This window comes from Haliaeetus albicilla, chromosome 17, assembly GCF_947461875.1.
Source record: "Haliaeetus albicilla chromosome 17, bHalAlb1.1, whole genome shotgun sequence".
Classification (NCBI taxonomy): Eukaryota; Metazoa; Chordata; class Aves; order Accipitriformes; family Accipitridae; genus Haliaeetus; species Haliaeetus albicilla.
Genome location: NC_091499.1, coordinates 17,756,430 through 17,779,598, shown reverse-complemented (window position 1 = coordinate 17,779,598; position 23,169 = coordinate 17,756,430). Strand labels below are relative to the sequence as shown.

The window sequence follows — 23,169 nt, the reverse complement described above, 5'->3', positions numbered from 1 at the left end:
TTTTCTTATCCACAGTGTTATTGCACTTGTAGATGTGTGCTCCCTGACCTACAATTTCATGTGTTAGTTTTTGAAGGTTTATGAAGATTATCTTGCACTCAAGCTGCAAGAATTTTCTTTCTAGCTTTGATGTGATCATTTTTATATCCATACTCTCTTCTCTTTAATCACCTTATCCTTATATCCAAAATAGTTTTTTTCTTTAACCATAGACAAATTTGAATTTTAATTTTAAAAATCAAATTAATTAAAGTAACAGGTCCATAATTAAGACTAAATAATGAAGAGTCAAAATTTCCTTTTCAAAAAGGAATTTTGTGCTACAATAAGGAACGAAGATAGTGCAGTCAGCTGATCTGTGGAACTCAGAATAGAAAACATGCCTGGATACTTTCAGATTAAAACACACTAAAATTGTTCCCTGATATAGGGATATGAGCCAATAAATACGATCGTAGAATACCAGGTCGGAAGGGACCTCAAAGATCACGTGGTCCAACCTTCCATGGCAAAAGCACGGTCTAGACAAGATGGCCCAGCATCCTGTCCAGATGAATCTTGAAAGCGTCCAATGCTGGGGAATCCACCGCTTCCCCGGGGAGATCATTCCAATGGCTGACTGTTCTCATTGTGAAAAATTTCCTTCTTGCATCCAACTGGAATCTCCCCAGGAGTAACTCGTACCCATTACCCCTCATCTTTTCCATGCGACTCCTTGTAAAAAGGGAGTCCCCATCTTCTTTGTAGCCACCCTTTAAATACTGGAACACGGTGACAAGGTCTCCCCTCAGCCTTCTTTTCTCAAGGCTGAACAAGGCCAGTTCTCCCAGCCTTTCCTCCTACGGCAGGCTTCCCAGTCCTTTGATCATCTTTGTGGCCCTTCTCTGGACCTTTCCAGCCTGCCCACATCTTTTTTGCATAGCGGGGACCAAAACTGCGCACAGTATTCCAGGTGTGGCCTGACAAGCGCTGGGTAGAGTGGGATGATGACTTCTTTTTCTCTGCTGGGGGTGCCCTTGTCGATGCAACCCAGCATCCTGATGGCTTGCTTTGCCACAGCAGCACGCTGTTTGCTCACATTGAGCCGGTTGTCCACCGGGACCCCCTCCCCAGGTCCCTTTCCACAGAGCTCCTCCCCAGCGGGTAGATCCCAGCCTGTGCTGCACTCCTGGATTATGTTTTCCCAGGTGCGAGACCTTACACGGGTCCTTGTTGAACTTCGTAAGGTTCTTGTTAGCCCACTCTTCCAGCCTATCCAGGTCTTCCTGCAGGGAGGCTTTCCCTTCCAAAGCGTCCGCTTCCCCACTCACTTCGGTATCATCGGCAAGCTTCATCGGGTACGCTTGATCCCATCGGCCAGATCGCTTCTGAAGGTATTAAACAGCGTTGGGCCCAGTATCGATCCCTGGGGGACCCCACTTGTGACAGGTTGCCAGTTGGAAGAGGAGCCATTTACCGCCACTCGCTGGGTGCAGCCTGTCAGCCAGTTCCCCACCCACCGCACAGACCACTTGTCCAGGCTGTAACGCATCAGTCTCTCTAGGAGGAGGCTGTGGGAAACCCTATCGAAAGCCTTGGAGAAATCCAGCTAGACGACGTGCACCGCTCAGCGCACACCAACTGAGCAGGTTACTTTGTCGTAGAAGGCGACCAGGTTTGTCAAGCACGATTTGCCCTTGGTGAATCCGTGCTGGCTTTTCCCAGTCACGTGCTTCATTTGACTTGTGGTAGCCCCCAGGGGGGTTCGTTCCATAACTTTCCCAGGGACTGAAGTAAGACTGATGGGCCTGTCACTTCCTGGATCCTCCTCTAAGCCCTTCTTGTAGATGGGGGTGACATTAGCCTTCTTCCAGTCTTCTGGGACATCCCCCGATCTCCACGACTTCCCAAAGATGAAGGAGAGCGGCCTCGCAACGACGTCAGCCAGCTCTCTTAATGCCCTCGGGTGGAGATTGTCAGGGCCCGTCGATTTGTAGGGGTCAAGCTCCTGTAATAGTTCATACACAAACTCTTCCTTCCCTGACAGTGGGTCTGTGTTTGCATCAAACTGGATTTTTGTTCCCAAGGCCTGGGGCACAACAGTGCTGCTGAAGACAAATAAAAGAAACACACAGCAGGAGATGAGTTTGATTTGGTTTGGTTTTTGTCCTCTGTAGTCATCTTTTAAGAAGTCTTTCCAGTCTACACAGTCAAATCTAGTATAGTGTCACCACCTTCTGGAAGCATACACAGTTCCATCTAAGTAGGAAATTTGCATTTGAAACTCCTATTAAATGATATTTGCAGTTATATAAGGAGAAGGAAAGGTATTCACAGATTATAAAGTCTTTTCCCCGAGTTAGGCAAACTTGGATTTCATGTGTCTTCTTGATACTTGAAAACTAAGTTGTCTTTCTAAAACTGTATATCCTTCAGCCTGCAGCAATGAGTCTTTTTTTTTTTAAGAATTTTTTTATGTCTAAACCAAAACATAATGGACAGATTTGGTAGTAGAAGTAGCAGCCTCATGCTGCAGCTTGCAAGTCACAGGGCATGTCATTCACAGTAAACCAGGGCTGGTCAGTGTTGTTAATTCTGATCGAAACTGTAGAGCTCAGCAGTCAACAGATAATGTTTTTTCCCTAGTCCTTTAGTTACTGTTGATTTTTTTTTTAATCTTTTTTTTTTCTAGACAGTTTTTTATCATGTATCTTATGGATACTGTAAAAATACGCATATTTTTTTAGAACATAGCTTCTGTGGGTTTTTTTTTAAATATTGGGTGCTGAATTAATTTCTGATATGCATATTAATATCGGGTAGTATGTTACTCTATGAACTGATGGGTTGATAAAGGAGATAAGATGCCTTAAATTTTCCTGGATTATGTTAACTGTTGTGTTTTCTCCAATCGGAGTTTCACATGCTACAAGGAAAGAATATGTTGTGAAACTGGGTAAATATTACCTTCCTCTATCCTGATTATCTTTCAAAAAGCCCCACAGTTCTTGGATTATCATCACTTACTTTATCTGATGCTGTTTCCTCTTATTTGAACAAAGCTTCCTTTCCTACATCCCCGCCCTCCCCAAAGCTGAAAAAGTTCTAATTAAAAAATGCTGATATTGCATTTCACATGATAGTCTGGTCATGACAAAAGGTGTGTCTAGACTGACTTTGACCAGTAGTTGCCTCTTATTCTGGAGAATACATGTCATCATTTCTTTTGCCTTTATTGTTAATAGTATTTTATTGATAGGTGTACTTGCTCCATTTTGCTTATAAAAGGGAGAGGAAGGCAAGCAGCACAGAGCAAAAGCTATGAAAACTATCTGGTTTAAGTAATAACTTAAATGTTAGGCTTTTTTAATTAACATCACACTCATGCATTTTATTGTGTGGCTTTGAGCAGTAAGATGAACAACTAAAATCTGAAAAGTGTAGGGTCGTGTCCAGTATGGGCGTACTGGACTGAGTCCAGAAAAGGGCCACAGGGATGAAAAAAGGACTGGAGCATCTGACATACAAGAAGAGACTGAGAGAGCTGGGGTTGTTCAGGCTGGAGAAGGGAAGGCTCAGGGGGATCTGATCTGATCAGAATCTGATGGTGAGGGAGTGAAGCAGATGGAGCCAGACTCCTCTCGGTGATATCCAATGGCAGGACTAGAGACAATGGGCATAAACTGAAATACAGGATGTTCCATGGAGACATAAAAATTTCTGTCACTGTGAAGGTGGTTGGACACAGGAGCAATTTGCTCAAGAGACTGTGGAGTCTCCAACTCTGGAGACTAGACCATCTCTAGAGGTTCCTTCCAACCTCAACCATTCTGTGATTCTGTCATTTCAATTAAATAGATAGAAGTAATTGGAGAAAATTCTTCTGTTACATTTACTCCTAATTCTGTATTAACTTAAATATTCATTTCTTCTGATGGATTTCTTGCATTAAAATCAAGTGTAAACTATCCTTTACCCTCATATGTTCTTTTTTTTAAGTTAAAAAGCTTCCTCTTTTGTAACAAGTTCCTTGTTGGTAGAATCTCATAATAAATAAGTGGAGTGGGCCTTTTAAATACTTGTAATTTAACCTTATGTGTAACTTAATAAATTATGGTATACAGGAAATAGTCCTTGTGTTGCAAGTAATCTCAATTAGGTTTTAAAGTGACCTTGATTTCGGATGTGTTAAATTGGTCTCCTAAATTAAGTATCTATAAATAATGGACATTTGTTGTTCAGAGAAATCATTCCTTTAGTTTCTTGCATTAAACAGGAATCTGTAATGGTCATTATTCTTTTAAGACAAAATACATACAGTCTTAATTTACTTGACGAAATTTCTAATACCCTTTAAAAGCCTAACATTATTTATATGAACGTTTAAATTTTTTTCAATGTGTAAGCTAAGACAAATGTGATGTGAAATGACATTGAAACACAGTTCGACAAGAAACAGCCTATTTTAGAGCTCATAATGCAAACCAGCTACAAGAGGATTTTTGAATTCCAACGGGCTGCACACACTTATTCACTCCTTCAGGTAACGAATGGAAGAGCATATACAGCATTGCACAATATCACATTATTTCAGAATAAGACTAAGCAAGCGTGTGTAGATTTTGTTTCCTGCTAGTGGCTTAGTGTGCTCTTTGTCAGTAGCACACACTGCAGACACTGTCTGTCGTTACTGTATTTACTTCTTGCTCATTGTTTTCAATAGTCAGAACTTTAGTGTTATGTTTCACAAATGAAAAACGTAAGTTCTAACTATTAGTATCCAAAAATTTGATGACCTGAAAAAGACTTAGCTTGCATTTCTAAACCTGAATTCAGTTTAATAATTCTCAGGTCTGCGTGGAGAGTGATTCCCTGAGTGGTCTGAGTATGGAATTTATATTAAGAACTCTGAACTCTTCACAGTTCACATTATGATACTGACTGTGAAAAGTGCTTCGGCATTTTATTTTCAGCAGACTTGTGTGGTGCTCAGGTGCAAGTGTTGAGTTCCTTCTTCTGACATACTGTGCAGGCTCCAGCAGAGATGCTTTAAAGAAACAGGCTGTGTTATTTGTGCACAGTGCAATTGGCGCTGGCTCAATATTTGACTAATACTTCTGCTTGGCTCAGTGGGAAAGTGGAGTTTGTTTTTATATGCTGCATAGCTGTTCCTCTAGTTACAAGCTGACCTTCTCCATCAGAAAAGTGCAGTGTGAAGGTGTGAAAGTAGATGTGTACTTTTCTTTCCTAAGGAAGATATTGACATGAAGCATCAGCTTTTTGTTGCTTTGTAGAATGCCAGGTATTGGACTTTGCAAATGTTTAGCTCCTCCAGATACCAGACATGAATGTTCTGCTATTGGAAACTCAGTTTTACTTGTCACTAGCTTGGCACATCAGTCTAATTGTGTGTGCTTCATTGCTCCCAGAAGGTTCCCTGTTCCCTGTCAAAGCCAAAGCCTGGCTTTTCTGTGTAAGCTGCTGCTTTTCTCTTCAGGCTTAGGTCTCCCAGCTGCAGCTTTTCTAACTCATCTGAAGCAGAACCAAAGGTTCTCTGAGAGCCCCAGTGGAGGGCTGCTGTTTTCCCTGCACGGTTTTCATCAAGCCATTATTAGGTGGAGAAAGACAACTTTGGTGTCAAAATGCAATTTGGCAGAACTTGAGACCAACTAAAGTAGTTTTAGTATATAATCTTTAGAAAATATAGTGGGACATGCTTTTTGAAATACAACAAATAGCATAATGTACTGAGGCATAAGTAAACAGTAGAGCTTGTTAGTGAATGAGAAAATTAAATTGGCCAGAAACTAAAGTCAGTGGTGAAATGGCTGACATGATTTTCCAAAGTGAAAGCAATAGGAAAATTGAATGTATTTTGAAATAATAATTAAATATCTGTAACTACAAAGACAAGACCTCTAGGATAAAATACTAGCATCATTAAAATCAGTTGGAGATTTCTCCTTGGTTTCAAGAGGGCTTTGTTTTTACTACTTGTCTTAGTGCTTATGTTCTTAATTTAATTTACAGAGGTGATTTCTGAACTGTTTAAATGTATAGCTGATATTTTACATGCATAGCCAGCACAATAGCACCATTACAAAATAGGATTGCACTAATATGTACTTATACATGGCTTGGGAAATTTTTGCCACTTACAAGAGCTTCAATGTTATGGTGCCATTGCATTTTTGAGATTTTCCCGCAGAGGAACTGGATATCTGGTTACATGGTTAACTACTCTTTATTGATTTTAATTAGTTTAATCCAATAAGTTTTAGACTGTTAATAAAATGGTCTTGAATACCTGATATAAGCAGATATAGTAATAACTACCTAAAACATTTAGCAAAAAACGAATGCTCGTGTCAACAGAGGGTAGTCATACTGCAAGTTTTTTGTTCAAAATGGAAAATAGATTACATTATAGGGATTTTTGTCATAAAAACTTTGACTAAACAGCTTGTTTTAGAGCATGAACTGTTTTTTTAATGAGATATCGTATTTATTACTTTTAGTTATTTATCATAAGAGACAAAAGATGTTGTGAAACAGCTTTCAAAAATGCATTAATACAGGGAAAATCTTGGATGTTTGATGCCAAAACTGAGTGTCTCAGGAGTATATTTCTGCCATGCTGCTGAAATTCTCCAGACCTCTAAACTTAGCATGTTAATGCCCTGCTGGAGCTAGGCATGGACTCTGCAGAAAAACAACAAAAGCATTCTGTGCTTCAGCATCTTATCTTATACTATATTATGTATAGTGTAAATATAGTATTTTATATAGATAGTTATATATTACTATTTTGTATTACTCGGCGATGTTTATTGAAGCCCTACATTTGTGGAGATTAGATTTGTGGAGGCTACATGTAAGAAGAGCAAAAAATCATGGTACTTTCTTTTGTTACGTAGAAGTCATTATTAAACTTTTCCTTATTAATGTTAAGTTCATTAAAGAACAAAACAAAACTGCGGAAGTTGGCTGAGTGAAGGAATTTGCAAGTGGAATTTTGGAATAAGGAGTCTACTGGCTCTCCTTACTCAAAGTAATCAAATGTTAAATATTTTGACATGCTACTTAAAGTGGCATTCTTTAAAAAAATGCAGGTGCTGAAAACATAAAAATATTCATCCAGGTATGTAGATAGTTAAATAAAAAACAGAAATCCACAACCAGAAACTTTTATTTTGACTGAACATATTTCAAAGACGTCAACATCTGTATGGTTATATCCCATTGGAAAGACTTTAAAGACCTTCATTGTAAGCACTGCCAAATACTTTCAGTGTTACAACTACGTTTCATAGTTGATCTTAAGTGGAATGTGGTAATATAGACTGCCTACTGACAGGGAAAGGAGTTTCAGAAGATGACTTCGTCATTACTATATATAGGAGGCGCTAAAAAATAATTGGAAAAGGCTTCACAGGAGATCCATCGTATAGAAGGTAGCATGTGAAATAAAGCATGGAAAACTGAGGAAATGAAATACAAAAAATTAATTGCCAGTCTGCCTTGATGTGAAGAAGCAGCAGTAGTACAAACATATTTAGTGTGGGAGTAATGCATCAATGGACTGTGGCTTGCAGAAAAAGGCACTCGGAGAGAGAGGGGGGGGATAGCAGTAGCAGTAGACTGGCAGCATAAAACAAACGTTTTGTAAATACTGGCTGTTCTTATTAGTGAGGAAAAATCTCACCAAGGGTTTCAGTTAACTTTCACATTCTAGGCAAGTTTGTTTCCAGTGCTAGCATAGCTTTTGCAGTAACCAAGCAATTTTCACTGTTAAATGTGCATGAGCATCAACTCTCAGAACTGTTACACACAGAGCAATTGTCTATTTCTTGTGAGACATTCTTCAGGATGCTATAAGTTACCTAATTGCTCCATTTGGACATAGAAATTCAGTTGCCTGTAAGGCCTTTAAGCAGACACTGAGAATCAGGAGTAGATTATTATTATTTCAATAAATATTTAATATCCATTTTTATATAGGACATAGCTAGACTACTAGTGCTCTTTAGTAATGGGAATTGTCACAGATTGTACTAGTACGTCCGTGTACATGTTACATACTTTCTACTGTTGGTACTAGTTCTTCATTATTACTGAACCACTGTTCATTTGGTAGCTTTTTTTTGCAATATTGAACAAAGTGTGAAGTGATAGTTAAAATGTTACCTAAAAACTGTATAAGGCACTTCAAAAGTTATACGTGGCTTATTTTTGGTGACAGAAGGAAATGGAAGTACTTATCTGACTTCCAGAAATGTTCATCTTTTGCTTCTGGAGAACTCTTCAACCAGCCCTACTAGTGATTGTTACTAATCTGCTAGTGTTCATGAAGTTAGCTGTAAGTTTAGGAAACCTATCTAGGATCCTTGTCTGAATGTTTACAAATGGTTATGAATCCCACGCTTCAGTATCATAGTTAAGAGGTTTGTTAGAAAATGTGGAAGAGCAATATCTAGTAGTTTTTCCAAGTATCTGGGACATAATAAAAAAGAGGAAGTGCTCATAGCCAAAGAAGTTTTGTAATAGTTCACATTCCTTTTACTTTCTATTCTGTCATTATTTGCTTATATCCCCCCTGAAGTCATGCCAAAACTTCATCTCTAAGCCTCTCTGAATGCAGTATGGCTCCTCTTTTGTCTTTGGACAATTTAGAAGACTTTTGTGAGGGAACTTTTCTGAGGACGGACTGAATTTCTGCTGCTATTGTATTACTCTCACGTAACTGCTTACTAAAAGCTAATTTGTTAGGTTTGTCTCTTAATAATGGTCACACACAAGTTTACTATAGGAAGATAAAAATAAAATTCAAGCTGTCCTTAAAAATTATTTCTTGGTAAAAATCAATAAAGAAGTGGGGTAGCTCTTGTTGTGAGGCTCCTTTGAGAGAACAGTTCAAAAAGCTACTGTTTAACATCCATTTTGACTTAAAACCAGCTAATTTAAATGTTCATTGCTAGGTATATGCAACAGCACATGAAAACTTGGAATATGATACTATGTTGATGTAACTTAATCTGCATTTTTATTAATGTATCGTGAAATTATAATGTTAGCTTTCAGTTTTGTGTGTGTGTACCCTTGCATCACAGATATTTTCATGTCAAAGCAACTTGTCTCATAAAACATGTTTGGTTTTAAGCGTCAAAGTGGCTTTTCCTTTTGTTCAGTAAAAGGGCTTTCTAGCCCTAACAAATTAACATATCACAAAGCTTATTCTCCATTACCTAGTTCATAAAAGCAGTACCCATTTTGGGAAAGTACAGGCATATGTGGATCACCCCTGTGGTGTTTTATCTTAGCATCAAAGCTTCTAACTTGGCATGAGACTGGCTTTTCAAGCTCATATTCTTCTCTTTGTAATTTTATTAAAATTACTAAGAATTTTATATTCAGACAATACAAAGCTTGGGTCTCATTATTCTTGACCATGGAGCTTATCTGTTTCCCTTTCATATAGAGAAAATAATCCAGTTATTTTTGATACAGTTTTCTCCTTTTTTAGTTGTGGCTGCCTTTTTTTAAATCAGAAGTATACAGCTCTGTTGATGTCCAAGGACTGTTGAAACCCCATGGATGATAGGAGACTTTGTCTTTTTGTGGAAACAGAGCCATGCTGTCTCCCTTCCTAAGAAACCAAATTGAATGGCATTTGAGTGCTGGTTTTTGAGGACAGAGCTTAAGAAATCATGAAAGAGCCACAGTGAGGGCCAAGAGATGCTAGGCTTCATCCTGGCACTGAGCTGGTTGCTTTCCTTCCTGTCAGTAACTTTTCCTTTTTCCTGTCAACTCCCTTTACTTCAGTTTTGTACTGAGAGAAAGCTTGTTGTATCTTTGAGGTGGTATGAGGCTTGATCTATTCATGATAACTTTTGAATCAGCTTCAATATATCATTAAACTTAATGAGATCTTTTTCTAGAGCAAGCCAGTCTGTAACTGATAGAACTTTTCCCTTTTTATTTTTTTTTGATGCCTAGACATTCTTTTCACATCCACATGGAGACATAAGGAACTACAAGTTCTGCAAGAAATGCAGTCAGATGGCACCTGAAAGATTAAGGCTCACTCATTAACTAGACACAAAATCACTTTCCTCCAAATAATTTTATATGCAAGGTGGGAAGGGGGGAAACCCCACAAAAAAATCCCAAACCCACAGCTGCTTGAGCTGCAGAAGTCACAGGGCTGGGTCTCCTGTGGCTCTCTGCATTGCATGGTTTCTATTACCCCATGTCTGCTGCGGTGTGACTACTACGGCTTTGCCAGCCGAAGAAGAATTTGTGCTGGTGCTTTACTGGTGGGCTCACTGGTGCGTGCTAATGCTGCTGCGCTCGTACTCCAGCCGTGCAGAGGATAAGAGCAGGATGCATGAAGAGCAGTCATTCACATCGGTCTCCTCTGCTGGCCCCAAACATTTGTCTCTGTCGAATCTGGAAGTTACTGAAGAGGCTTAAAACTTGTTTGTTAGTTCACGCACTGGTAAATGCAGAGCGTGATTTGGTAGGCCTTGTTTCCTTGGAAAACTAGGTTAAAATTAATCTTTTTGCTGTTGAAGCCTTTTTTCTTTTCTGCACACCCCTAAAAGAATACAAAAGGCTATGTTTCAGGCAAAAACTTGCCTTGTTTCCTTCTCACCTCCTTGGGCGTATGGCAACCCAGGGTGTTGGAGTGTGCAGCCTGGGGCTGGCCGACATGAGCAAAGGCATCGGGCCTTGTGGCCTGTGTCCCTGGGGAAGCCTGTTGGGCCTGGCAGCCTTTCATGGAGGGTATTAAAATTCTGACTTTACTATCCTAACTGGGATAAAACCAGCTTTCAGTATTAGAGTCCCTTGCTACTCTTCATCATCCACCTCTGTTAAGCAACATTAACAAACTCCTTGACTTGCTGGTATTTTCTTTTATGCTGTCGGTACGCATTGGGATAAGCGGAAGTGTTGGACTAGAGGTGAATGGCTCGACACTCAGCCAAGTCCTCCTGAAATGGTCAGGTTTGGGAATTGCTGTCCTTTAAGAAAACCTGCAGGTTTTTCTCTTTGCAGGAAAGAATTCTGTGCCAACCATCACCATTTTATAAGTATCTTAAATCCTTAGCCCTAACAAAACAAAACAAAACAAGTTGTTTGATTCTGATACAGAAACTAATTCTATGAATGTATGGTTTCTGCTGGGTAAAGTCAGAATTTCTTACCCTCATATCTATGGGTAAAAGTGGCAAGTGCAGGAATTATTTTAGAAATTTTTTTTCTTCAAAATTCATTAGTAGCTGGTCCCAGAATACTTCTGAAGATAAATACCAGTTTCAGGAATCACATAACAGCAAGTTTTTCTATGTTTAAATCGGTCTTCAGGGCTTCCTTTATATAAGGCAAATCAGTAGTCTGCTGTTTGTAGCTGCTATTTGACATTATTTCTAATTGCCAAAGTCTTTAGGCTAAATAAATTGGTGGAAGTCACCTTGTAGCTATATGTTTGAAATTTTCAAAACTAGTGCATCTGTGTAAGTTTCTAATTAGTCAGTGTTAAAACATTGATGATGGTGGTAATCTCTCCAGTCTACTTATTTTCACCTAAAAATAGTATGAAAATTTGCTAAGATGCTTTGTGATTTTGTGCTTGTCTCTTCGTCAAGTGTGGTAGGCAGTTTTAGTATGGAATTGCACAAGGAGCCGGAGAAAGCTTTCCAGCAAATATTCTAGAATTATGCTGTGACAGATTATGGTGGTTTTTTTAATATAAGAAGAATGCTAAAGAGATATTTGTCATCAAAGCTGGCAGGAAATTAAATAGGGAAGATGACTGGTTTAGGCCTATTAAGCAACATTTACATATACTTTCAATCTGATAGTCTGTTTTTTGAGTCTTGTTATAAGAAAAATAATTTTTTTTTTTCCTGTAACTGATCAAATTCAGTATTTTAACTTTAGATTTCAGTTTGATTTAGAAGAAGTATTGCCTGGTACCTGTAGGCTGAGTCTTCTAAGAAATTAGTTTTCATGTTTTAAAACTAATTTTGGAATTCTTCTTGCTGTGATTCATATATTTGTACTAGTGTACAGTTGAGGTAAAATTGCATAGTGATCTGTGGATACAGAAATATATAAAAATAGAGAGTAATGCTGATGTGTTGAGGAGAGATGGTATTAAAAAGAATAATTGGCTTTGTCTTTATTTGCACCTTGTACTTGTACTCCTGGACTAAAAATGTGTCCCATGCTAAAGACCAGATTTCCAGCATTTCTTGTTGCACTGCAGATGTAGTAATGAGAAAAGCAACCGAAAGTTGAATGTTGTATAAGAATTTGTCATGAATGACAAATTCTTCATGTAGATGTCTTTCCCAAAGACAACATTATATGAAAACTTTTCCATCAGCTTCCTTACTCAGCCTTCTTCTATCTCCTAAGTAAAATTGAAAGTTTTTGTTGGGGGAATTCCTAGAATTTTGCTGCTTTTCTTTAATCTGCCTGTTTCTAACTTTGTATTTAGTTCATTATTTTCTTCTGATTGCCAACTGAAAGTAAAAGCCAAAAATTTAAAGCTAACTGATTTCACAGACAGACCTGCATGCAAGACCTCTCTGATGACAAGCAGTAACTTCTCATTCATCCTCATGAAGCTGACACATGATTCCACTGGAGGCTGCCTGAGAGCCAGGCGCTCCCTTGTCCCGTTAGAATGCCTGTCCATGGGCATGTTGTTCTGCCATATCTGATCCCAGTGATCAATAAGGTTGCAATATGAGAGTTCTCCATCCCCTGTACAGAGGAATAACCATCAGAAATGTACTCTGCATACACATAATTTATCAGCAACTCTCTTTCAGAGTGCTTGAAGTGCCTGGCCACTTGCTGTGCCTGGCCTTGGGTTGTGAGGCAGGTGAGGTTAAGCAGAGCTTGCTAAGACTGTGCAAGTCTGCTAGGATTGGGAGATCATTTCTGTATAGGTGGACTTAATGTGATGGGCTGTGTATTCAAAAATGCCAGGCTTGAAAAAAAGAAAAGCAGATCTGAGAGCTGAATGACTTTCTCACACACCTAGTATCTGTTTTTAATAACAATGGTAAGAAATTATGCTTTGTCTGGCTTGTCTTATTTTCATGTTTCTTACAGGTTGATTAAATTACAGAACATCTGGGATCTGTTTTTAAACCAAGTGTGCTTCTATAATCTGTAGGTGTTAGAGGTGGTGACAGTCCATTACTTTTCAGCACAGTAGTAATTAGCAATCAGTGTATATATTCATCCATGAAATTTGTGCTGAATTTTCTCATGCAAAACCCCCCTCTATTTTTAATGTCTTTGTTTTTGCAAAACCTAATATTAATTTTTCTGTCTGGTAGTCCTTGGGTACTATATCCAGACAGCTTTTGCAATAAGCCTGTAGCCCAAGAAAAATGTCTTATTTTCTCTATAATTTTTGAAATGAAGCAATCATTTCAGTTACTTAAGAGCTACTAGAACAGAAGAAACTTGAGAGCATGCTATGGAGATGATTCCTCCATGACTGTTTGAAAACTGTGCCTTGAAAAGCACTGTCATCTGCAAACAAGCCACTAAGTGCAGGCATAGCAATTGGTGGTGTAAGTGGTACTCTGTAACCTAGACTAGCTGGTAGGCTATAAAGGTAGAGAGATACAGAGGACAACCACTGGTTGGCCAAATTTGGTTTTCCGTTTCATTTATTGCTGCAGAGCAGTACTCAAGCAAGGTACAAGGACTGTTCCTAGTCTATTTTTGTTTGCATTTGAAAAACAAAGTATTTTCTGAGATTTATAGGATCTCTTCCCACCTCATAGAAGATGAGAGATCAAGAAAATGCCCTTGTGATGGCAGATAGTTTATGATGTTAAAGTAATGCTCACAGTTCTGTACCTTATATTTGAGGTCACACTAAGGACCTCCAGGGCTCCTTGTAAATTGTGCCTTATAGAATTGAAAAGTGAGTATTAGCTATTTAACATTCAGAGTAAAATCTTGTTTCAGTCATGAACATGAGTTCAACAATAAAGATGTACTTTTTATGGCTGAGTCTTACTTGAAAAAATTACTATGTCATGCATCTCATTGGGGTTCAGCTTCTTTCTTGTTACCTGCACTGGCAGATAGACTGCTGTCTATCTGCAAGACTGTTGTCTGAGTCTCCTTGCTTTTTTCATATAACTAGCATATAATCAGTAGAAATCATTAGCATGGGGACCTTGCCTCATTTTTCTAATGCAGTATGACACATCTTGTCCTTTTGTTCCTAGATTGATTACTCATTACAGTTTCTTCCAGATATTAAGGCTATGCGCATAAAATGAAATGTAAAAATCATTCAAACAAATATGAGTGACTGTATATCACACTCATCTATGTCTTTATGGTCACTGAGTAGTAGCTGAAGTCATCTGAGACCTTTGTTATTGAAGGCAGTCAGGGTTGCCTTTTGGGCACAATCTGTTACTGACTTAAGGAACGTAATAGTTTGGCTGTTACTCAAGAAGCCACTGTTTGACACACAGCCTCTCCAACTGTTGCCTGCTATCTAGTTTATCATCTTATAACTTAATAAAAAGGCAGCTGTGAACATTCACCAGATTCCTTTGCCTGCTCTCAGGGTCTTGGATGTTGACTTTTCAGGCCAGAATATATAATAATGTATCAAATTTGAAATGCTAACACCTACACTGAACACAGAATTATGCCCCTGTGCCACTTTCTGTGTCAGAACTCTTACAGATTTTTGCAAAGAAGATTGCAGAGATGTTTTTTTCCTACCAGGCTGCCCTGAAAGGGTCATGACCTGAGCACCTATTGGTCTGAGAACCTGTTTGGGATTTTTTTTGGTTTTTTACATGCAGTGTTACACATTGTTTAATGTTTTCCCATCAGCTATGTGAAGTCATTAACAGCATTCAAGTTACAGGCTCAAGTGCCCGGAACATGTGTCTGCCATTCAAACCTGCACCATCTTTATTTCAAGCATAAATGTCCCTGTTGTCCTCTTGTTGGAATGAGCACTTGAGATGAGTGGTGGAAGCTCAATATGTTAGAAATAAGTATGATGCTATGAAAGTGTTGAAAATATTTCCATGAACTTCGGTTACTCTGGTAGTTTCTTCATTAAAAGCTACCATAGGCTGTCATCAGCATGGTCCCCAGCCTTACTGTCCTTCTAAGATTCATTGCTTCTAATTGGCATTTGAATGCTAGAAATTTCATCCTGCGGACTGTTGGATTTGATTAATGGAAAGCATTTCATTTGGAATGAAACAATAATCTAATAATCAGCCTCCTAAGTTATGTAAATTGCTAGGAGTGCATCACAGTTTTTCAACTTGCCTTTTCTTCTGTAGAAGAGAAAGTAAAATCTTTAGAAGCAAAATGTTGTACCTGAAATTCTTTTCTCAACAGTGTAAAACCTCTGAAGAAGTTCTCCTTTTCTGTAGTGAATATTAGGAATTTCTATGCAGTTTATACTAGATACTTATCCAAATGAGCAATGCAGCTCATGGGGGGTTAGTGCTTCATCACTTGGAGAGGATTAAGAGTAGATAGGATTGACAACTTGCCTCATAACTTTCTTAAGCTTTCCATTTTACATAAATTGTTACTTTGTTTTTCTTTCACTGCTGTTTGTGGAGTTCGATTCTTTATGGATGTACTCTGCAGAGTAGTAGGGCAATCACCTTAAACATCATCATGAGGAACCCTGTTCTGTGCATTAGAAAATGACACAGCCTCCTGTGGCAAGTAATACGTTTGTATTTTGTAAATCAACATGCAAAGCAACTTTAGTAAGCAGTCACTTCAGCATTGTGTCTCCAGCTGAACATCCATCCAGGCATGAGACTGACTGTGGCAGTCAGGACTACATCAGCATTTAGTAGGTACTGGAGAGTGTTGTGGATTTTGCTCTTTCACAGCCAGTTCAGCCACTCCAGCCTATGTTGATAACTTAAATTTATACCATCAAAAAATAAAACTATTATAGGAAAGATAGGTCCTGGCAAAAGAAGGCTGCTTTATTTCTTGGTCAGATGTTTTCTGTGCCTTGGGGCTTTGCTTCTCCTAGTAGGCATAAGGCAATGCAACACAGCTTCTAATGTTCTTTTTCCTGCTCTTCGATTTACACAGTCAACCTGTCACTATAAAGCTAAGTGCCTTCCAGTGCAGGTTTGATAGCAGTAGTGAGGTTGTTACTTTGTACAAACTTTGGCACCTCTTTTGAATAAGAGAAACTGGGGGGGGTTTGTTTTAACTCATGTTTACTCACTAAATTTTGATCAAGATTATTTGGGTAGTGTGATTATTAATATTAAAAATGTAGTTCTTACAGTGGAAAGGTTCTTTTAATAAATCAAATTTTGTGCTGTTTCTGGAAATGTCAGACTCAACATTCACTTTATTGAAGTGGTTTTTTTCTCTCCAACTCATACTGGTTTTAATGAGTTACCATAGGGTGCAGTTGCTGCTTAGATCTTTAATGATGTCTGTCATTATAGAAGTTCAGGTTGTTTTTTAATTTGTTGATTACTTTGAAAATTAGGCTTAAAAACTCCAACGAATGTCCAAGTTTTTCTGAAATGGTAGAAAGCCTTCTGAATGGACCCTGATGTGGTTTTGAAAGTCTAAACGAATGAGAAGATAAAGAATTGCACTTTGGAACAGCAGCATTCTGTGGTAGTTCTTAATACCTTAATTAGGAAGCAGTGGATCACTCCTATAGTATGAACAAATCTGATGATTAATAACATACTGGTCTTGCAAGTCCTCAAGTTTAGTTATTTCTGCTCTTCGTAAACTTTGTCTACCATTGTCACCATTTCTACCATCAGCGGTAGGTGGTGACAGATCTCGCTCTTGAACTTATTCTCCATCTCTCAGCACTTCTACTTCTGTCTTGATTTAGCTCTCAATGGTTGTTTTCAACCCATGATCTCTGGCAAGCTTCTAGTGGGTGTGGGAGACGTTTTGTCAATAAGAACAGGTCATTGCTTCTGGTCTGCTGTATTCTTTAGCTTTTTCCCCTCAGTCTTGAACAATGGGCTCAGTCTGTCTTAGCTGTTTAAAATGTTCTGAAAGCCTCCTTCCTTTTCAGACAGCAGCAAGATTATGTAGGTGATATAGACAGTTCTCAAACTACTGGTAGCAAATGAATGCCACACTCTGTCCACTGATCAAGAAGGCAAAATGGAGGGACTTTTACCACATAAGCACTGCAGAGTCCATCATGTGTAATACTGTATGGTTCAGTTCTCTTTGACTGGTGGGCTGTCTGGAGAGTAGGATATGCAGTTTCACCTTGGTACTCTTCTTTTGAGCCCCTAGCTCACTGGGGATGGAGTAAGTGATACTGTTTTTACTTCATGACCTCTGACCATGAAGTAGAATGCATCATGTAACATTACAGCTTCTTTGTATGGCTCTCCTGGTCTAATTGGTTGAAATAGTTTTGATATGGATGTTTTTTGTTTCAGAATATATTGGGAAAATAGGAGTGGAAAAGTATCTTCCTGTTCCAAAAAACGGAGTCATCTATTTCCCCAGCAAACCCCGTCTTTTCTGATTGATGCTTTTCTAGCTTGTTGTTAACAGCTTCCAGTGATAGAGATGCTTTGGAGTCCTCTGCAGAGCTGGAGGCCTACATTGGATGTTTTAGGACTAATGTGTTGTTTGCCTTCTGGGAGTGGTGCTGTGTGTTTGTTTTGGTTTGGGGGACTTTTGGGGGGGGGGGGGGAAGATGGTAAGTCTGAATATGCTTAGATTGTGTATGCTGCCTTGATGAGAAGCTAGTGTTTAAGCCCAGATTTGGTTGAACTGAAAGCATTTCATTTCCCTATCTTGCTGGTATTCCACAGTCAACAGGATGTTAGCAAAGTTGAGACAAGTTTGTATTCAGTTCTTTATACAATTAAGCTATTTCAAATACACTCCTTTTCTTGTTGCTTTTGTAATTATTTTTCCCTTCCTGCCTTAAGCATTTACCCTTGGAAAATACCTACTCTTCAAATTTACCAGTACTAATTTGTCACTTTCTTTTGAAATATAAAAACAAGGTTGTCTTATATCTTTAGATAATATTAGCTAAAATGTGGCAGTAAAGTGACAGTGAATACCTATGCAAAAGATAAGAATTAATGATCATTGTTAGTGAAGGCTGGACAAAAAGAAATCTGTCATAGCTTGAGATTCTTGACAGCAGAACTGACATCTAGCCAGCAGTTCCCTGTCCTGTATTTTTGTAGTTTGTTCCTTCTATCCGAGTATAGAATTTTCTATTTGTCCACATTTATTGCATTCTGGGTTTTGGGTTTGTTTTTTTTTGGGGGGGGGGGGGGGTGGTGCTGCTTCTCTAATTTGCCATCATTGGTTACTCTGAAAGAAATACAAGAGTTTATACATTTCAGAGCTGTTATTTCATGGTCTCTGCAAACTCTGCCATCACTGTACTAATTTGCACAAACCTCATGTTTTTGTAGAAACCCTGAGGGCCAGGAGTAATGCTTCTTTTTTTCTTTTTAAATGACAGCTTATATTATCAAGTACAGATTGGCCTGAAGAAAGGCATCATTGATCTGATGCCCTTGGCACTGTTCAAAATTTCACAAATACGTGAAGAGGCAGCATAAAGTTATTTCAAGGTGTTCCCAGAGGGCAGTAGTCACAGAGAGCCACAGAAAGACTCTCTGTTAAGGAGTTGGCAAATTAAATACAGGACAGTAACAGACCTTTCTCTCCTTTTTATAGTTAGAACAGAGATACTTGAATTCTACAGTGCCAAGTGTTACTCTTTCATAGAACATCACATCAAAGTATATTCATAACTTTTATTTTTACCTGATTCCTGAAGTTATACAAATAATATTAACGGCAAACTTAAAGAGCATTAAGGAGAAACTGCCCTGTTTTCCTTTTTGGAAACTGAAAAAAATGGAGAAAAATTTTTTTAAGGAGTATTAGAAATCAAGAATGGGTTCTGAGTAACTCACTGATGTACTGTAATGCTTTGATTTTTGACAAAATAATTATAGAAAAGATGGATAGGGATGTGCTTTTAATATTTTGGGTGGGGTTTTCTCCATTAAAACCCAGTATTGTGTGGAAAAGGGAACTTTAAATAAGGAACTGTTTACCTAACCTGCTACAATTGAGTAAAAGAATCATTGGGCCAAAATACTGCTTATTGGTATGGAATTCTGTTCTGGTGTACATCACCTACATCATGTCTTTGAATTGCACATGCTCACACGCACAGCATTATATGTGCAAGTATTATATACTGAAGTCGATACTGGTGTCATCTTAATTGTTTCTTCAAATTCCTGCTCTAGTCCACATCTGTGATTTTTTTTTTCTTTTTTTTTTTTCTTGTAGGACGTGACTGTGAAAATGCAGTAGGCTATATCTCTTGTTCACTGGAATGGGAATAACTTCCTATTTATCTGAATTTTATGAGAAAGCATTGGTTCTCTTGATTTATCTGCTTAGATCGTGGAGGAATAAATTTGCAGCATATTTTACGAAAATAACCATAAAGAAAGAAACGTAAAGTTTAGTTTTGAGAAGAGTTAAATGTTTAGTCTTGCGAAGAGTTAAATTTTATGCAAGAATCTCTAAGAGAAATGGAGTTTTACTTAATAGACAAAATTCACAGATTTTAAATATTTCCAGCTGAAAACTTTCTGTAATTTTCACTTTTTGTAATAGAGAATCTGGCTGAATACTAGCAGTGATACCTTTCGGGTTGAATTACTTGCAGTTGAAGTTCACCGATTTGTTTAAACTCATTGTCAACAGATATGCTGTTGCCATGTGTCCTGGTTTCAGCTGGGAAAGAGTTAATTATCTTCCTAGTAGATGAAAACATTGCAGTCCTATTTATAAATTTACATTAATTTGCCTAATGACTTATGACTTTGTTTTCGTTGTAGTTATTTGAACTGCTAGGCCCTGAAGGTTTTGAACTCATAGAGAAACTCCTACAGAACAGATCTCTTATTCTGGAAAGATCTTTGACTTATCCAAGTGATAACAGGTTCCAGACTCTGCAAGGTAAGCAACCACATCAAAAGTAGTTTTCTAACTGTTCAATTATATTTCAAACAACAGTACTGTCTATGTGTGTTTAAAAAGCAAGCAAAAAAAACCAAAACGGGTACCGGGAGGGATATTTATATGGGCTTAAACAAAGAAATCGTGGTCTGGTTATACAGAGGAAATGAATACATATTGTATATATTTATTTACTTTTCAACTGCCTATGGGCACATGTAACTTTTAAATATACTAACAGTTGCACTTTTTCTATTTTAGTGGATTACTCTGGAAATAAGTTGATCTTTGGTTATTCCTCATCTGCTTTCCTGCTTAATCTCTCCTTCTGTACTATTGTCAACTGTAGGTCTTGGGGAGAAAAAGCACAGTAACAACCACTTCTGAAAAAAATAAAGTTAAGCTTAAGGATAGATAAGTGAGAGGAAAAAAAAAGGGGTTCAGGTTTTATACTGTGATTTTTGTTTTTATAAGATAAATTGCCCACATGAGTAATTCTTTTAAAATCTGTTTTACAAATTGCTGTTTAAAAACAAGTCTTCTCACTTTCTCTTCTGACAAAAATAAATCTGATTGTGACTAGGTTGTGATTTGGGATAAATCTTACAAGGACATAACACCATGCAGCCCATTGCATGTTCACAGCATACAGACTTAGAAAAATGTGAATAAGACTAGTAATGGTGGACTTATGTATCCTCACAATAATTTTAAAATGCAAATAAAGCTTTTTAATACATTTATCTTAACTGAAATATAAGCAAGCATTTAGAAGTTTGTCTTTTATTGTGCTGATAGTTAGTCTAAACTCATCAGAACAACCGTTAGTTTTATCTGTTCATGATTTCAAAACAGAATGTCTTGCTGTCAGTATAACAAGGTTTTGTGTCCTGGTGTTTTTTCCCTTCTCAGATAATCACATAATAAAAAATTAAAAATACATTCAGTATAAACTGAACTGTTACAGTTTTTCTCCTATGTGCAGATTGCAGTTACACAAATATTTTCTTCTCACTCAACAGAAGTAGTATTTTGGAAGCTTTTATGAATTTATTCTTCATTATGCCATCAGTTAAATCTATCATGGTAATTTCTGCTAGAATGTGGAGGAAGAATATTTTCAATGTTTTGCTTTTGAGACAATAGGAAAGCATTACTGACTGTATGCTTTTTTCACTGATGAGAGAATCCTTCTCTGACTGTGGTAAAGAATTCAATCATACTTGAGTATCTTCCCTGAGATTGAAGATGCTCTGTCCCAAGTTCAGTTTATTAATTTTAAAAACACTTTTAAGTTGGTATTTCTAATGGAGATTGAAGTTTTATCTTTCCAGAATTGCATTTGGCGAAGGGAATCATTTGTGTCTGCAGAAATTTAGTCAACTTTGAGTAATTCGTGTCTTGAGAATAAAAGCAGAAGTCAAGAAACTGTACGTGTACTGCATTTTTGTAGCATGCTGTATTATTTGACTATTTCTTATGTAATTTACTTACATGGCAGTAAAGATGATTGTTGTGCTTATCAGACAAATCAAGTAACAGTTCTTTGCCCTGGTGCGTTCAGTCTGAATTAAATTTAGTCAGGAAATTGCATCCATTGTTGTCCCCTTTTAATACCAGAGAGAGCGAGTTAAAGCTACAGACATGATGGTATTAATGTGGACATTTTGACAGTTTATTAGATTTTTTTTTCAATGCTATTTAACAAGTTACAGTCACCTTATCCAGTATGCATGCTGCGAGATGTGAGAGTTTCACTGTTACTGTAGAGGAAAACTAAGGGGCACAAATTGTTCAAAACACCAGTCAAGTGGGTTTATTTGATGAAAAAAGTTTCAAGTTTTCGGCTTCAGAGTTTGACTGCAAAAGTACATATGAAACATAATTGAATTAAATATATAATATTAAGTCAAACCTACATAAACTAATAAACTGCAGAATTTTGAAAATAGAAGTTTAAAAACACTGATATAGTTAAAAGCAAAACAAAAAAAACCCTCGCCACCTCATTGCATATGAAAGACTTTGTTGTGTCTGGGTTTGGCCAGTAATGGCCTTGGAAGGGCGAATGTGACTGGGCTTTTTTGGGTTCTCTGCTCTCCTGGATTTATTGTGTACTGTAATTGTTCTGTGGTTCTGGTTCTTCTTGATTCAATCCTGCTGCTTATCCACATAAATGGAAGGAGTCTTTGTGGTTGTATAGAATAAGATTTCTTTTCTCACATGTTTAGGGAAATTACATTGTGAGTATGCTTTCAATACAATCATGTTATCTAGTAAATATACACTAATTGTTATGTGAAGAGGCTCTTTAAAAAAACCAGCCTGTTTAATCTGTTTTCACACCACTCTACTCATCAGTGTATACATGTAAGAGGAGAGGTGAGTGGCATTTCCACTGTTGATGAAGTTATCATAAATACAGAAAAGAAAAAAAGCCATTCCTTTTTACTCCTAGCCCATCCTCTTGATTTTGGGATGGAATTTTGTTTGCTTAACAACAGTAGCATTAAACATCCTACCTTTGGGAAATGAGCGGGTACTTAGTTTAGATTTCTTGAGGCCAAGGGCTGCGTGGCCATCTACATAAAGCTAAACTATCTTTGAACACACATTCTCCCCGCCCCCCCCCCCCCCCAAATAAAACCCCAAACAAACTCAAAAAACCTGAACCTCAAAAAACAAACCTTTAGAAGAAAACTTGGGAAAACAAAGATGGAATCCAGTACTTAACAGAGATGCATACCTGTTACCATATTGCAGAACAGTGCAAGAAGTTTATAGGAGAAAATATTAAGCCCAATTATGGTTGTCAAGTTACAATTCAGTCTGAACAAGAAAGACTGTTAATGAAACAGTATCGTCGTGAAGAAAAGCGAAATGCCAGAAAAGAAAAACAAGCTGGCGAAGATGGAGAGGTTTCTGGAGAAGGACTAATGTGCTTTGATCCCAAAGAGCTGCGAATGCAAAGGTAATAAATGCCAAAAGTTGAGAAATGCTTCTATTTTAATTCCTACTTCAACATACCATAATAGTTTATTTTCTTTTACTTTGCTTTCATGATTCTGACTTCAAGTCACGTTTTATTACAAGTGTAGAATTTTTTTTAATGTGAAAACCTAATTTTGAGGGAAA

The 23,169-nt window shown here is 37.7% G+C and overlaps 1 protein-coding gene across 1 annotated transcript in view; it reads left to right on the top strand.

Annotated features, from left to right (window-relative positions):
• ASCC3 (activating signal cointegrator 1 complex subunit 3) overlaps positions 1–23,169 on the top strand; it is a 283,091-nt gene that overhangs the window by 34,240 nt on the left and 225,682 nt on the right. The window contains exons 5-6 of the mRNA XM_069804940.1: positions 19,914–20,034; positions 22,798–23,005. Coding sequence (XP_069661041.1) covers positions 19,914–20,034; positions 22,798–23,005 — 329 coding nt within the window. The remainder of the gene's footprint in view (positions 1–19,913; positions 20,035–22,797; positions 23,006–23,169) is intronic.